Here is a 17,408-nt window from a genome sequence, read left to right on the forward strand (position 1 = left end):
GTGAATGCAATGCCTTTTAACTTATTAGGGCAAGGGTCCCCAACCCCTGGCCCCAGCCCATTACCAGGCCATGGCCTATTTTGAACTGGGCCCCATGAGGTGCGGGCTGGCACACATGCACACACAGCTCAACATGCGCTTGTTGAGTGGCGCGCTCATATGCATGTGTGCCAGCCTACCGCTCATGTTAACTTGAGCTGTGCATGCGTGCCGGCCTGTTGCTTGTGCAGCCCAGTTCCTCTCTCCCGCCCACTGGGTTGTCAAGCTGCAAAGGTTGAGGACCACTATGTTAGGGAATTTTGATCACAGAAACATCTGCGTGGCATCCCCACCTTGGCAGAAAATGCAATCCTCTTAGCAACGTATCTAATCTGGAGGTCTGGAGCTGACAGTTTGCCTCCCAGTGTATCAATCAATGGAAGAGGTGTATATTGGTAAATTTTCTGTCCTGGTTTTTCTTTCAGGTACTCAAGATGTGATACATAATGCTTCTTCCTCCCCTCCCCCCCCCGCCCCATTTTTCCCTACAACCCTGTAGAGTAGGTTGTGCTGAGAGGGACCGGCCCAAGGCCCGCCCAGTCAACCTGGAATGTGGGCATGTGAAGGTGACAGCCCCTTGCTATAACCGTCACCCCACATCAGGTCTCAATTTTAGTCTAAATTGCTAACAAAAAGGAGAAGTAAGTTCCATCAAGACTGTACAATAGAAGACGGTTTTATTTATTTGTTTATTGGCCATCCAACTCCAGTGAATTCTGGACAACGTAGAAAGCTAAACTTAAATTGGACTTAAGAATGGGCTGCTTCTCCACAATAAATATAAGGGACTTGATTAGGAAAAAGGAAGGCAATGCGTGAAGAGATTTCAAGCAGTTATTTTGGGAGTAGTTTGTGACTTGAAGTAAAATGTTACCCATTTGCAAATGAGAAAAGAAAGCATTATCCTCACCATCCCACTGCAGGGACTATTCTGCAATGTTCCCACCAAATGTAATTGCCAATAGAACATAGCAACATTAGAAAGTCTGTTAAGTGCAAAAGAAACGTATCGGCCATCATTTGGTTTTATGATATACTTATGGTAGCTCTGCCTTTAAACTATATGATGTTTGATATGATGAAGCTGCTCTGTGATTTCCTGAATGGGAATTATTTTTGTGGGCATACTCCTTTTTCCCCCCATTTTGATTGGCACTGAAATGGAAGGTTGTGTAACATCAGCATGGAACAGTCAGGCAATGGAAAACAAATTCAGCAGCTTGCCACATAATACCTTTTATCTTCTTTTGAATTTCCCTTTGGGGTATAAATTTCAGCCTTAGTGCCAATTCAAAATTGAAACAAAATGTGTTCCTAAAGAAATCACTACCAGCCAGGAAACATTTGGCTGCATATTGTAAACTGAAAGATAAATCAAATTCAAGCTGTATCATTTATTAGATTTATTTCCGAAGCTCCAAAATCTAACCTCATTTAATGAGAACATCCAAAATATGATGCGATACATGGATGTGGTGGCAAAAAAAAACAAAGAGCAGAAAGACACAGAAGCCTAGTGAATGACAACTAGTTTTGATTTCTTTTCCCTTCCTTTAATTTCTTTTTGCAATTCATTTTAATCATTTCCCAGCTACTAAAAATTTATTTATTTAGCAGATAAAAATGTACTGAAATAAGTAAATTTAATTTGTTATCAGTTTAAAAGATGTTCTTTTGCTAACTGCCAACTCCAATTTGAATGGTTTTTATCTTTGTTTTTTTTTAAAAAAAGACTGTCTTTACTGGTTTGTATGTAGTTTTACCACAGTACTGTTATGCTGTTTATGTTTTACATTCTTCCACAGGCCATTTTACAGCTTCTGAGTCACAGCATTACATGCTTTCCCATAATCTGATAATGTGTATGAGTTTGTCAGACAGTAAGCCAGAAATTAAGATTTCTGGCTTACTATCCATTGTTTCTTTATCCTTTGTAAAGTTGTTACTTTTCATTATAGCCAAGTGAAAAGAGAAAAGCAACTTGAACCAGCATTATTGCATGATTTCAGAGGAGAGAGAAAAAAGTAGGTTTCAGGTCCTTTAAATTCAAGGCACTGTTCATATGCCAGGGCCTAGTTCCTACCAGCTCCCAGGATGTCCTGATTCTAATCAAATTAAGAAAAAAGACAAGAAATGATAAAATACTTTAGATTTATTCAGCAGCAGCATATTCCATATTTCTTTTTCTAATCACAGTACCGATCCAGGCAACAAAAACATAAAAACAGGGACAGCATTTCACTTTGAAAATTAATATATATTCAAAGAGCAGAAGTCTCATACATTATAAATTCATTAGCCTGGACTTGGACATTAATAGTTAGACCAGGGATATAAAACAAAACAGCAGGTTAAATATTCCTGGAATGGTGCACAGATTTTCCATAAAGGAATCAAAGGACGCCTCCTAAAAGAGTTCTTTAATCAAGCATTTTGGATAGCCAGTTTAATAAAATATGAAAGACTTACACAGACTTCACTCTAGAATGGAATTTTTTCACTGATAATCAGGAAGCTCTCCAATCAAAAGAGAAACTTTTAATACAAAATAAAATTTGTGGCACTCTGTTTTGTTTTGCTCCTTGGAACAATTAGCTATCATCTTCTATACGATATAAAACGAGGGCCATTTTTTTCATGGACTCTTGCATATAAAACAGAGGAGAGATGCACAGTAACACTAGTGCATATTTAGCAGAGTCTGTCTATAAATATAGTTCCAAAAGTCCTGGCAATTCAATAGCCGGTCACTATGCTCTCCTCTATATTATTTAATATAATGATATTATATAGAGGATTTATCCCTGGTGATAAGATTTTAGAATATCGACATCAACAACCTGATAATCTTTTAGAAATTTACAAATGTACAGCATATTTATAATATTACTTTCAGAGTGTCAGTGCAAAGATATACATATAGTACACTGTGATAATTACTCATAAAAATAGGCATTGGCGTGTGTAAAAAAAAGAAAAAGAAGAGAACAACGAGGCATGGTTTTGACACATGTTTCCACCTAAGGCTAAACATATTTCTTCACAGAAATATGAACCATTTTTCATCCTTCTGTTTACAAAAAAAATGTATGTGCAAATGGTTGTGTCTAGAGATTCCCTAATTGAATTGGTTATACAATAGAATCCTCTTTGACTAGATTGACAGTGTCTTTAAATGAATCTTCAGTCGCTGAATAGGCTAACGGCGGGTCTCTTTTCAAAATAATCTTCTGGGGCAGCGATGGAGAGGAGGAAGGGGCGTTTTCAGCCTCTGCTTGCTGTTCTTTCTCCATCTGAAATATTAAATAAATAAATGGTAGAGTAGAGCTATCGGTGCTTATTACTCTTTGTAATGTGGTCAGTCATGTTTGTGCAGATACTGTATTTGGATTACAGGTAGTAAAGAGATACCGACTCACACCCTGGTCGGTATCTCTTTACTCTCCTACCATCAGGTAGGAGATATAGCCAGCCGTACCAACAGGCTGAAGAACAGCTTTTATTCATGAGCTGTTAGGCTCTAGAACGGGAAATAATTTTATAAATTTTATGTATGATTGACTTACGAGGCCGGTGTGTTGTGCAATTAGCTCACATGGTGTAATAAGATGGAGGGTTTGTTGTCACTGTGAGTTGTGGCGGGGGGGGCACGAAGGGAGGCTCAGCCAATCTCAATGTATACATGGTTGTACTTTGACAATAAAGGTTCATTTATTTTATTTACTTACTTACAACCACAACTGAGCCCAAAATATATGTTGTTAAGTGAGAAATTAGTTAACTGAGTTTTGCCCCATTTTACGACTTTTCTAGTCACATCTGTTAAATGAATCATTAAATTGGTAATATGGTTGTTAAGTGAATCTGGCTTCCCCGTTGCCTTTGCTTGTCAAAAGGTTGCAAAAGATGACCCTGTGACCCCAGGACACTGCAACCGTCATAAATATGAACCAGTTGTTAAGCATCCAAATGTAAATCACATGACCCTGGGGATGCTGCCACGGTCATAAGTATGAAAAATGATCGTAAGTCACTTTTTTCAGTGCCGTTGTAACTTTGAAAAGTCACTAAATGAACTGTTGTAAGTTGAGGACTACCTGTATTTTAATTGCAGAGATATTTAACCATTACTATTACTTTAACATCTACAGTAATAATGTAAATGCAATGTAAACATTTTAGAGCATGAATGAAGAATGAGTGGGAAATTTTTGCAGAAGACACAAGATTGCGATAAAAATGTTGTAAACAAAGGGACTTCATGAAAAAAAAAATGAGGTCAGTGGGAAAGCTGAATATCAGAACTGATAGGAAGAATCTAGGCTGCCAAGGAGGTAGTAGGAACACTGAAATCTCTGTTCTTTGTAAGAAAAAGAATTTGCTGAATGTTATAAAACACCAATTATATAAAAAGCAGCTGGACGAGGCCCGAGAGATCTAATTTGACCAATACCAGCAAAGACTTTTGAGTCCTGAGGTGTACCACCAAGTTTGGCCTTTGAAAAAAACTCATCATGCCTTGAGAGAAGACCTCTGTTCTATGAATGGTTGCCTGTAAATATCAAAAGAGAGTAGCTATCTTAAATAATAATCTCCCCCTTTTGCCTTTGAGTCAAACCTGACTCCTGATGACTACAGGGAAAAGTTTGTGAAGCTTTCTAGACCAGGGGTCCCCAACCCCCGATCCGTGGACCAGTACCAAGCCACGGCGTGCCAGCAACTGGTCCGCACAAACAAGCCCAATCCGCGGGATGCACGCAGCACACAAAACCACGCCCCCTCCAGTCTGCGGGAAAACCTCTCTCCACAGAACCAGTCCCTTGTGCCCAAAAGGTAGGGGACCTCTGTTCTAGGCAATATTTTGGGAGGTGGTTTTCTATTGCCTTCTTCCTTGGCTGAGAAACAGTGACTGGTCCAAAGTCACCCAGTTGCCTAATTCAGGACTAGAACTCAGGTCTCCCTACTCCTATTCAAGTGCCTTAACAACAAGAACAAACTAGCTCTCCTTTTATACGTAAGAGAGAACGAAATCCTGGTGTTACTCATGCTTGGAATGTTCTATATTCTGCTCAGTAATGCAGAACTGATTACTCTGGCCAATTTGGGGCCTGGGGATGGTATAGGCAACTAAATAGAACTGTGCCATGACGGTACATAGCAATTCTGGGCATAACAGCAGCTTTTATTTCCAGAATTAAAGGTAATATGTCCCCCTGCTCTAATAGAGGGCAAAGCAAAAAAAAAAAGAGAGAGAGAGAGAGAGAGAGAGAGAGAGGGAGAGAGAGAGAGAGAGAGAGAGAATGTGCTCCTGGAATAGAAGGAAAATGACACCAATTCCAGGAGTTGCCTTAGGGAATTTTTCTCTCATTTTCTTAAAAAAACAACAACCAAAAAACACAAAAAACAAAACCCAGAGAAATTTGCAACACAGGAAGGAGAAAGAATAGGGGGGGGGGGAGAAAAAAAAGCATCTCCTTTTGTTTTTCCCCTTTTGTAGGGATTAATACATTGCTCGTTGACATTGCTCATTATCAAGGATAGAATATCGTGAAGTATCCACCATTTAAAAATTAATATTGTTTTGCTAAGTAGGAATTTGAAGCTATGTGACCTTACCTCTGAATAGATGGGATTTTCAAAGTTAGTGCTTTGTTTCATTCTTCTTTTAAAGAAGCTCCATTTTGATTCCTGAAATATATTTTTTTTAAAAAATCATGTGAAACTAGTAATTGATTTGGTACTGATGAATCAATAATTTGCAACTGTTTCTTTAAAACTTCCTTTTTTCGGAATGGAGAGAAGGAATTTATTTGTTCTTATGCTTGCCTGTATTAGATTTTGGAGCAAGGAAATGAAACAGTTCAACTTTCAATGAATAAATACACAATAACCAGAGGAGAAAAGTTTCCTAGTAGGTGAGGCTCAGGCAAATATGTCCTGTAGATAAAGCAAGGCCATGTCCCATCCCTATCTTAGTAAGTACAATAGAATTAAGCCACAGCTTTCCAATTGAGATGCAATGTTAAACTGCTAGAAGAGGCACTTGGCTTCTTTTCAAAGCAAAAATTAAACCCAAAAACTATCAGTTTGAGGTTGTTTGTTTTCAGTAAGATCAGACTCAATATTGTGAAACCCAGAAAGCAAAAAAGAATAAAGGGAGAAATAATCAGATTTTAAAAAAAAGATGAATGTATTTAAGATTTAGCACCTTTCTTTCTAAGTTAAAAAAAAATCTACATCGTGCTGAAATGATATGCAGCCCTTGGAAAACGTGCATATTCTTGACACGTAAGCACAGTAAGATAAAAAATTTCCCACCCAAGGAAAATTTATTTATTTTATTTATTTTAATTCCATTTATATCCCGCCCTTCTCCAAAGACTCAGGGCGGCTTACAAGCTTAGCAGTAGCCTTCATTCTATGTATATGCCTGCTTATTAGGGCTTTCACACACACACCCAAGCGGCATTATTACAAAGTCAGCTTATTGCCCCCAACAATCTGGGTCCTCATTTTACCTACCTCGGAAGGATGGAAGGCTGAGTCAACCTTGAGCCTGTTGGGATGCGAACCTGCACTAATTGCAGGCAGCTGGTGTTACTTAAGGAAGCATTAGCCCACTGCTCCACCAAGGCAGCACAATCCTTTCCATTCCCACAACCCATTCCCCATTCTTCCCAGCTGATTCTGCCACACCTTGTATCAATCATCACTTTCTGTTACCTGGCTAGTTTCTGTACTTGCAGAAGGCTGAGCGGCATCAGCAGATACAGGTGTGGCGTATACCGGATTCTCAAAGTTTTCGTTTCCTTCACCACTGGAAGCAGCTACCTATTGTCAAAGATAGTTTTGACAGGACTGAAGAACAGGCAAACTACAGAATGCTTAAAAGGAAAGGGGATTGGGGGAAATGACATGTAAATGGATCCTAGGGGAGGGGTGAGGGAATTTTTTTTTTTAAATCCTCTCCTTACTTTTGTTGGAGATGCTACGATCACATCATCATCAGCTCTGGTGTCTTTTGTTGCGTACATAGGATTCTCAAATGTAATTGGCTGCTTCCCAGTTTCCAAAGCAAAGTTTTCATTCTGAAAACAATCGCTATATAGATTAGTCAAAGGTTGAAATTACAATTTGTAATTCTTTAATGCAACGCATAATAAAATACACAGATGCTGTGGGCGTATTAATCTTACACGGATTAACCTTTCAGCTTTTTTTTTTAAAAAAAAGGTGATTCTTTTGGCAAATGTAGCAGGCACTTTGCCACTATTAAATAAAATTAGGCAAGATTATCAAATCAGATCACTGCTCCTGAGTAACTGCAAGCTGACTACTCCATAAATCATTTGTTAGGGAAAAAATAAATGCATTTCCTCCTCAGCCACAGAACCATACCCTGCCAAAGGAAGCAAGGTCTGTTAAAAAGAAATAATTGTCAATAAAAGAGCCAAACCAATTTCATTTCATTTCAATAGGTACCTCACCAGACTTCAGAATAATTGGCAAATGAACCAGCAGTGTAAAACTGTTTAGATCACAGGGAAGGAAAAGGGTCACATTAGGTGTACAGAGATGGGCAGGGGAGTTCAATGTTGTTTTATATTATGACCTTTTTTCCCTGCTCAATGAGGAAACAAATAGACAGTAAGTAGCATAGGATGCACATGCAGCTTCTGGTGGAGTTGGGAAACTAGATGCCCTAAATTGGCAAAGAAGAACAAAGATACCTTTTAAAAATGAGCTCCTTTAATTAGAAGTCATAGTAACCAAAACAATGTTATAACAATACTAATGAGGAAGATCGAAGAGGAATTAGTGTTGCCACTACCAAGACCAAGCCCTTGATTTGGAGGATTGAGTAAGACTGATGTTTCTTCTTTAAACGGCAAGGAAGGAAAAGCAGAAAACCGCAAGGCATGAAACCATATGTGTGTGATAAAAAACTGAGTTGGCCTGGGGTTCCCCTTGCACTGGAAAAACAGTACCACAAGCTAAGGATCTTCAGGTTTCTTTGGCAGATGCCAACAATTACACACTTAGAATTTGGAAACACATTATAAGCACTCTCACAAAATGCTGCCATGGCAGATGGCCAATTGGAAAACCATTTATTAGAAAGCAAGCTTCTATGGGGACTGGAGATAAGAGGCTCTCACGTCCTAAGAGGCAAAATTTATGAGAGCTTCATTTAAAGAAGATTTTTTAAAAAAAAAAATAGTCTTACCATTTGCATTGCTCTGTCAATCGAAGATTCGGCTCCAAAACCAGATACATTAATGTCCATTGAAACATCAGCCCCAGGTCGGAAAGTTACTCCATTGCCATTTTCCGTGGATTTTACAAGACTACTTAAACTTCAAAGGTAAATTTATTTTTAAGAGAGAGAAAACATTTTAATACAAGTTTTAATATACTGTTCATACATCATTCTTTGAAACAGATACAGAAGCAGTTGTTCATAAAACGCAAACATTAAACAGAGTGAGCGCCTGTTACTCATCCCAGCTTCTGCCAACCTAGCAGTTCGAAAGCACGTAAAAAATGCAAGTAGAAAAATAGGGACCACTACGGTGGGAAGGTAGCAGCGTTCCGTGCACCTTTGGCATCTAGTCAGGCCGGCCACATGACCACGGAGACGTCCTCGGACAAGCGCTGGCTCTTCAGCTTTGAAACGGAGATGAGCACCGCCCCCTAGAGTCGGAAACGACTAGCACGCATGTGCGGGGGAACCTTTACCTTTACCTTAAAGCAAAATCTTACTAAATATTTCTACTATTGTGCTTATCAACTAAACGTTGAACTGCTGATAAAAAAAATAATGCACATCCCTGGTGTATGAAGTGTCCTTGGTACCCCAGAGGATATGAACCTCGGTGCTTTCCATCAGAGGGGAAGTCTTACTCAAGCAAGTTTGAATAAAAATGACAAGAAAAATAAGAACGTGCTAGATTAAAGAAATAAATAGGATAGCCCAAAATGCTCTTAAGGAAGAAGAGTTCAGGGGCAGTTAGTTTTTCTGATGAAGACTTCAGTTAAGAGCAATTCAAGCCATCCTCTCTTAAGCAACAGTATGTGTTGTGGGTTTACGGTTCACAAAAGGCAAGATCAGAACTCTCAGAAGAGCACACACTCCTTTGCTACAAGAGTGGGTAACGAGTGAGTCTCTGGATGTTGCTGGATTGCTACCTTCATCCCCCCACCACCCCCACCACTGGTCACAAAGTTCGCAAACACAACTGCAGGATTCAATGTTATCTACCCTTACTTTAAAAGAACAGCTAGTTTCAATGCATATGTACCTAGCCCTGAATACTGTGCAGCTTTGTTCTGAATTAGCATGTACTGGATTCCACTGCAAAGCATTTGAAAGGGAAAAAGTGTGTGTGTGTGTGTGTGTGTTCGACAAAGTATGAATGTTTTTCTTGCTGACCACAGAAATCATCATGAACCACACTTAATCCTGCAGGAATCCCAATGGCTTTGGGAAATCCTTTTTCCTGAGATCATGTAAGTCTGGTAAATTCCAAGCAATACCTACCTCGGAAGTTTGGGAAGGGCAGGTAGCAAGGATCCTGTCCTTCTGTAATTAAAAAAGGCGCCCACGCCCAGTGCGCCGATGATGATGATCAGAATGACCGTTAATAAGGCAGCCACTGCTGCTATTGGAAAAGGGGGAAAAAAACATAAGTGAATAATAGGGAAGCTGCAGCTGAAACTCAGTTGCTTAAGCAACTGGAAACTTATTTAAAAGGTTTCAGGCCACTGAGTGATGGCTTAGCAGGAAAACACATTTCAAAGCTTACTTGTCCCAGGAGGAATTCCTTTGGACAGGCCCACTTCGCAGTAATTTCCAGTGTAGCCCGAGGAGCACCTGCAAAATGAAAGCAAGATGCTTGACTGGAAGTGACAGTAGAAAAGTTCGTTGTATTTATTAACAATCTTACGAAGATATTTTTTTTTGAAAAAGAAAGATGGTGGGGTTTTTTATTTAAAAAAAGCAATATCTTGGTAATTATATGTTTCATTGGAAGCACAGACATATAAACATGCCTATCGAGCCACAAAACAGCTTGCTATTTCCTTCGAAATGAGTATGCTGGAATGCTGAGTCACAACTGATGGCATTTGGGTTGGTTTGTTTTTTTTAAATAATAATAAAGGGGATTTGATTTCAGTAGAGCCCCAGTGCCCCCTACAGGTTCTGCTGAAGGTAAAAATACTTTGATTGTCTACTCTAGGTTTTCTTTGAATCTGAGTAATCTGCTTTTTTGCAGATTACTTTTTTTAAAAAAAAATCATTGGATTTCCAATTCCCATATTTGGGAACCGCTCTTGATTTGTGATAGGACCTGCCAATTCATCACTCCAGATTCTTTCAAGAATGATGTATTTAAAAATGTAATAGATGAATGAAAGTTCCATTTATGTGGGCCTTTACTTCCAGAACAATGCTATTTCACTGCCCTTAACTAAGATAGACTCATCTTGAAAAGCTAAGCAAGACTGGATCTGGTTAATACTTGGATGGGAGATCAACAGGAAATTTTCCAAGGCTGAGGGCTAGGCTTGACTCCTAGAAAATGAAAATGGCAAAACTATCTTTTCAGAAAACAAGACAGATGTATTTGTGAAAAAACCTGGAAGAGACTTTGCTTTGATTTGTATCATTTTACCAAGGTAGGGATGGGTGCATATTAGAATGCATCCAAGCTAAATCTATTTAGAACAATCTCTTTCCTTTGGCATGCTATTTTATTATGCAAGTATTTGGATACAGTAAGTGTTCTATTTGCCTCCCCCCCTCCTAATTTGAAGTAGCGCAGACCTATAAAAGAATATAACAGCATGAGGCTTCCCTTATGAAGGAGTGGTTTTAAAACAGCAAGGCATAAATAAATGCAGTGGCCAGGCCCTTCAGGCAATGTATGATTAGATTCACCCTAGATACGAGACTGGGGCCCAGCCCAGCCTCTCAGAAGGGCATCCTAAGAAGGACCTTTACGTTTACGTTTGATGAGGTCCCCTTCAGAATGCCACTGATCACACATCAGTTGCAGATGTGGCTGGCCCATAAAACTGCTATTTAAGTGCCGTCGTCGTTTTCGTGACGTTTCTTTCAGACAGTCAGTGCACAGAAGAACTGCCTGCCTGTATCGCATTTATACCGCTCGCGACAATAAGAACATCAAAACAACAAAATACAAAGAATCGAGTGCATACAAAAGTTCAAAAATAAGTACAACATAATCGCAAGCCATCCATCCAAACAAAACAAAGCGTAGACCATCTGCCAGCTCGGAACCATTTCCTCTTACTGTCTGGCGACGACTGCTTTTGTTTTCCGGAAAGCTACAACGCTGCATTTTCCGTCTTCTGCCTGAACCTTCCTATACATAGTTTGGAGTGACAGAGGCAATCGGCCACATGAAGTTTGGAAAAGGCCCCTTGAAGTTAGAAGGTACAATTAGCTACGACTGGGCAAAGAATATCACACACACCAGGCCTAGTGTGTGTGTAATTTACTGGGGACGTGCGAATAGCCCCAGTCCTCTGAATTGCGTATCCCAGCAGTTTCTGCCACCAAAGAAACAAGCAGGTGAGCAGTTTCAGAAGACCGTCTCTGAGGCCTCCTGGGCAGAAGGAACCTTCTCTTTCCACTCTTTGCCCCAACCCCAATTTTATTAGCTGCTCCTCAGGTCGGTGAACCTGCCTTTTTTCCCCAGTGTGACAGTTTCAGACAGCCCACCCTACCCGTTCTCTTGTTTGACATGAAACATGAAGGCACAATGAAGGACATCCTTTCCTTCCTCAAGGAGCTCAGGTTATGGAAGACTACCCACAGAGGTCTGCTTTTGGATGAGCAAGAAACACAACACTGTAGGAGCTGCTTAGGGATCAGAGTTACTAGTCCTCGGCCAGGAATAATTTACAAAAAATTCTGCAATCGCCCCATCTCTATGAAATATTGTAATGTTATCTAGTTAGTGGGGGGGGAGGAGGAGGAGGAGGAGAAACAGATTGTTTTTTTAACTGGGTCTTTCATGTTAAAATGCTACTAAAACTAGTCCTTGACTTACAACGGTTCATTTAGTAACCGTTTGAAGTTACAACGGCACTGAAAAAAGTAACTTACAACCATTTTTCACATTCATGGCTCTTGCAGCATCCGCATGGTCACGTGATCAAAATTGGGATGCTTAGCCATTGTTTTTTTTATTTATGACAGTTACAGTGCCCCTGGGGTCACGTGATCACCTTTTGCGACCTTCTGATGGGCAAAGTCCATGGGGAAGCCACACTCACTTAACAACTGCAGTGATTCACTTAACGAACGTGGCCAGAAAATGGAGCAAAATTCACTTAACAACTCTCTTGCTTAGCAACAAAAATTTTGGGCTCAGTTGTGGTCGTAAATTGGGGACTACCTGTAATTCTTGTTGCTACTTGCATTTTGTCTCTGAACGTCTCTCTAGAAAAAGACATTTATGTAAGAAACAAGTGCCTCCTCCTGGGCTAAAGCCTACTGTGAATTTTTTTTGCAGCATTTTTATATAGGAGCATCTATCAAAGCTTGCTCATCCTACATCAGAATGAAGACCACATCACAGCATTGTGCCCTAAGCTCCAGGGCTTTGGGTCATACACACAGTGCCACAATGCATGTCCGAAAGAAGCCATGCTTGCGTCACGACATTGCAACGCGACGCTTTCGTCATCCTGCTGGCCCTTCCCCACCACATAGACAATGCCATCCCCGCATGTTGTTTGGCTTGTTAAGCCTTTCTTGCTCCATCCAGAAAGACATACTTGCATTTAGGAAGCTCGCTTTCATCAAAATAGCATGTTCCTCCATAGAGACATCTGCAAGCCGGGGGCATTGTTGGTGGAGATTCAATAGCTAAGAAAAATGAAAAGACATGCATTATACAGATCCTGTAAATCATGACGGTTTATCCATTGCCAATAATTCCTGAAGAATCAGGAATTTTCTTTTGCCGAGTACAAGCTTCTATTTTCTGTCTGTGTCGATCACATGCCGTTTTCTCTTATGCAAGGTTCAGAGGGATAAACAATACCTTATGTAGACATACTGTATCTCTACCTTACCACGTGCATATTAGTAAAATATAATAACAAAACATCCATATCTGAGGCCAGCCGACAGAGAAACTAACCAACAAAATAGCCTTGAATCTACTGTTTTCTTCAGCTAGTGAGAAGAGCATCCCCATGGGATGTCTCCTCGTGCTGCCCCTGTTGGTAGAAAGCCTTGTGTTTAAGAAAGAGATTTATGCCAATTTCTCTCCCCTTGGCTGTCCCCAGCTTCACTTCCCTGAGATGCCCCTCATCTTTTTAGAGCACATTTACGGTGTGCTGGGGAGACAAGCTATACTTCTTCCGTTCTGACAACAAAAGACCGCCATGTTTAATTGCATTTTTTTAAAAAAACTATTTATTTAAAAGAAGACTTACTTCAGGAACATCTTCTGCCAGCATACAAATAAAAATAGATCTGTAAGTCATCGAAACTAAATAAACTATTTCATCACAACTGTCTATAAATGTTTTTGGTGGGGGTTATTTTTTGAAGAATTAAATCTTCTGATACTTGTACAAAAATGCAACAGTTAGTGCTATGTGTCAGTCAGAAAACACCCTGGAAACGCTTAAGAGAATTTGACAAGTGATTAATATAAGAAATGAAATGTCCACCGGTTTTCATTAGAAATGTCCTCTTAGCTCTAAGTACACAATTGTACACAGTGGAAACATATACATTGCATTATATACTTTATATTTATGAGAAGGTATATACTCTGATGTTGGGCTTGTTGGCTGGAAAGCCGGCAGCCCAGGTTTGAGATCCAAACGCCACATGATGGGGTGAGCTCCCGTCCTCACCCCAGCTCCTGCCAACCTAGTAGTTCGAAAGCATGTAAATGCAAGTAGATAAATAGGTACCACTTAGGTGGGAAGATAACAGCATACCGTGATGTCATGCTGGCCACATGACCATGGAAATGACAGTACTGCCTCAATAGCCTTGAAACAGAGACGAGCACTGCCCCCTAATCGGCAATGACTAGCGGAGTAAAATCCACAGGGACTCCTTTACCTTTTATATACTCTGAGGATATTCACACCAAGGAATAGAGGCAGAAGTAACTGGGAGAAATACATGTTGCTATTTTAGTTATAAACACTGCAAAGTAGTAGTGAATAGTCCTTTGTTCTCTATGAGGCCACATTTAATGTCTCTTGAGAAGGCAAGATCTCAATGAGCAGCTTCTAAGGAACGGTGAGTGGATTGAAATACAACTATGGGAGGACACTTCTATTATTATTTTTTTGATAAGGGTAAGAGGAGACCATTTCTTTTAAAAAATGGTGTCCCACATATTTTAGGGCTTATATTTTTTTTCAATTAGAATAGTGGGAAATTGCACTGCTACCTTATAATGTATATCTGGGCAATGTAAGGCATCATCATGTTTCTGAATGTTCCCTGTGGGGGAAAAAATCCTTATAAATAGAAAATTATTACAATGCAAAATATTTGAACTCATACGTTTCTGTTTGATCTCCCGGCTTTTGACTGCAGAGAGTTCCTTATTTGGAGGTATAGTCTTAAGACGCAACTTCCTTGTTCTTGAAACTAAAATACTATTTACGCATTACCTTGGTTCTGTACATGCGCCAGATTTCACTCAATTACACTCTGTCTCTTGTGAACAAAGAGGATGTCATGTAACTCTCCTTACCTGCGTCACATTCTACTGAGCTGCCTTCCACAAAACGAGCCCCTTGTGGACAAGCACAGGTATATCCCCCAGGTCTCAACAAGCAGAGGTGACTGCAGACATCTTTGCATGGATTGGACACTGCAGAGACAATAGAAGAGGCATCAGAATGCCTTCCGTTAAGACTCAATGTGCCAATCAGACTGGGAACGTGGGAGCAGCAAGATAAACTCAGAAGAGATAGACTGCTCCTTGGTCTCCTGAACTTGGCTCAAAGCTCAGAAATGTTCTTTGGCATTGTATTCCCTTTCTGCTTTTCTTTTTCTCCTTGGCTCCTCTCTCCTTCCTTTCCAGCTGTAGAGATTATTATCGTTTATATTACTCCTGCATTGGTATTTTCACTATTTTAACCCAAGGTGCACATGACTGAGGAAAAAAAAGTTGCTAAATATCACTGTTAAAGATACTGCCCCATAACCTGTCAGGTTATGGGAAATTACAAAACCCAAACCTTCCCATTGGCACAAGGCTTAAAAAAAGGTGAGAAGTGGAGGAAGCAGACATTTGTGCCAAATATTCCCAAGTTAGACAAGCGAGCGTCACCATGCCTAGCACTAAACTGGTGGCGTGAGACCAGGCACCAGAAGTTCCAGTCCCATGAGCAACATTGTCTCTTGCCCCATTTTCTATTTTATTTAACTCAAGATTAATTACCAGTTATTTTAACTATATTTTAACATATATATTCCAATTCCTACCTCCTAAGCAAGCTTGCCTCACCCTACAAAGCATCAAAAGGCAAAGTTGGTGGTGGTGGTGAAGGCAAGAAATGATCTCATTCCTGTCTTCTGCCGCAAGGAAAATATGACAAGCCAGGGGCGTAAGGCAGTCATAAAATAAATGCGAGATGCTTCCTCTCTGGCTCCTTGGATAATTTGAGATACCCAATGCTTTTTTTTTCTTTTCCTTTTAGCCTTTTTCCTAATGACTGCAGTAAGAGACACTGACATGGATAAAGTAAGAGGCTGTGGATGCCAAATGCTCCTCAGGAAGTAACCTCAGGCACTAATTGGGTAATTGTAAGTACAAATTGATGATTTGAGAGACTGCCTGTCTCTGGTTATTCTACCTATCCAACAGAAAAGCTGTATTCTAAGTACCATTTATTATAGAGTGCAATTTGGCAGAGTTCCAGGAAGAGAGCCTTTTCTGTTGGGGTGCCTGCCCATCATCCCCTCCCCCAATATTACACTGGCCCCAGCTCTGTGGGTCTTTTGTAGGCCTTAAAATACATGGTTCCATCATTAGCTCTGGGGATCAGGAGGTGAAACTTAGCCCATACAATGTCTGTGTTGATTTTTTTTAATCGATGAATTTGATTTTGCTTTGGCTGATGTTTATTCGTGTTTGGTCGTTTCTTGTTTCATGTTATTATTATTATTTACCATTGTTAGTCATGAACATGAGATGAGCAGCAGGATAAATTGAAGTAAAAGTAAGTTAAAATAATAAATAAAATATAAATGAACGGTAGGACACAATAAAAAATTGATATTATGCCACAATCTGCCCTTCAATTTCTATAGGTTTTCATTCCCAGCAAAAAATGCTTCCATTCTTCTATCATATTTTTAACATGCTTGAGAATTCATTCAATTTTTTTGGGTGGTGTTTTGAGCTTATGGTATAGCTGACGGTAATGAAATGTCCCGAAGTTGCCGATTTTGTTTCTGTTATATAAATTTTCATGAAACCTTCCTACCTGCCTATTCTTCCTGGGGTTAAAAAAAAAAGAACAGAAAGTCAGGTTTGATGGCCTTACCTGGATATAGTGGAAGTGTGAGCAGCCTAAGAAGTTCGTGAATGAAAAAGTTATTCACGTACACTTCAGTCTGTTGTCCACCCTGTTATCAGTAACTACAAAAATATCTAATTCCACTCATAAATCTTTCCCCAAATTCTCTTCTTGAATAGAACTTTTGAGAGCAGAGTAGAAAAGTGGGTAAAGATTTTGTTCTTCCTTTCCTTCCCTCCCTCCCTCTCTCCCTCCCCCCTCTCTCTCTCCCTCCCCCTCTCTCCCTCCCCCTCCCCCTCTCTCCCTCCCCCTCTCCCTCTCCCTCTCTCCCTCCCTCCCCCTCCCCCTCTCCCTCTCTCCCTCCCTCTCCCTCTCTCCCTCTCCCTCTCTCCCTCCCTCTCCCTCTCTCCCTCTCCCTCTCTCCCTCCCCCTCTCCCTCTCTCCCTCCCCCTCCCCCTCTCTCCCTCCCCCTCTCCCTCTCCCTCTCTCCCTCCCTCCCCCTCTCCCTCTCCCTCTCTCTCTCCCTCTCCCTCTCTCCCTCTCTCTCTCCCCCTCTCCCTCTCCCTCTCTCTCTCTCTCAAAAAGTGGTCATTACCTGACTGGTTGCATCTGTGTTGGTGATAGACCCGGACTTGAGTGAGCCATGGGTTTATAGTCAACAGTTTGACTTTTTCTCCATTTCCAAACTTGTCTTTTTTCCAGACTTCTCCTCTTTCTTTAGACGTCCAATACAGATGGCCTTCAAAGACATCAAGGCTATACGGACTGCTGACTTCAAGGTTAAGTAAAAGAGATAAATTAACAGCAAAGGCCAGCAAACACTGTTATTC

At 40.4% G+C, this 17,408-nt stretch overlaps 1 protein-coding gene across 1 annotated transcript in view; it reads right to left on the reverse strand.

Moving 5' to 3' along the window:
- Positions 1–3,170: 3,170 nt before the first annotated feature.
- The window catches only part of LRP2 (LDL receptor related protein 2), a gene marked incomplete at both ends in the record, with an annotated part of 142,107 nt that continues 127,869 nt past the window's right edge, over positions 3,171–17,408 (reverse strand). Inside the window, 10 exons of the mRNA XM_081324714.1 lie at positions 3,171–3,332; positions 5,656–5,727; positions 6,763–6,870; positions 7,014–7,127; positions 8,267–8,396; positions 9,581–9,701; positions 9,846–9,913; positions 12,850–12,940; positions 14,805–14,924; positions 17,174–17,346. Coding sequence (XP_081180840.1) covers positions 3,171–3,332; positions 5,656–5,727; positions 6,763–6,870; positions 7,014–7,127; positions 8,267–8,396; positions 9,581–9,701; positions 9,846–9,913; positions 12,850–12,940; positions 14,805–14,924; positions 17,174–17,346 — 1,159 coding nt within the window. The remainder of the gene's footprint in view (positions 3,333–5,655; positions 5,728–6,762; positions 6,871–7,013; positions 7,128–8,266; positions 8,397–9,580; positions 9,702–9,845; positions 9,914–12,849; positions 12,941–14,804; positions 14,925–17,173; positions 17,347–17,408) is intronic.

This window comes from Vipera berus (genome assembly GCF_964194415.1).
Source record: "Vipera berus genome assembly, chromosome: 1".
Taxonomy (NCBI): Eukaryota; Metazoa; Chordata; class Lepidosauria; order Squamata; family Viperidae; genus Vipera; species Vipera berus.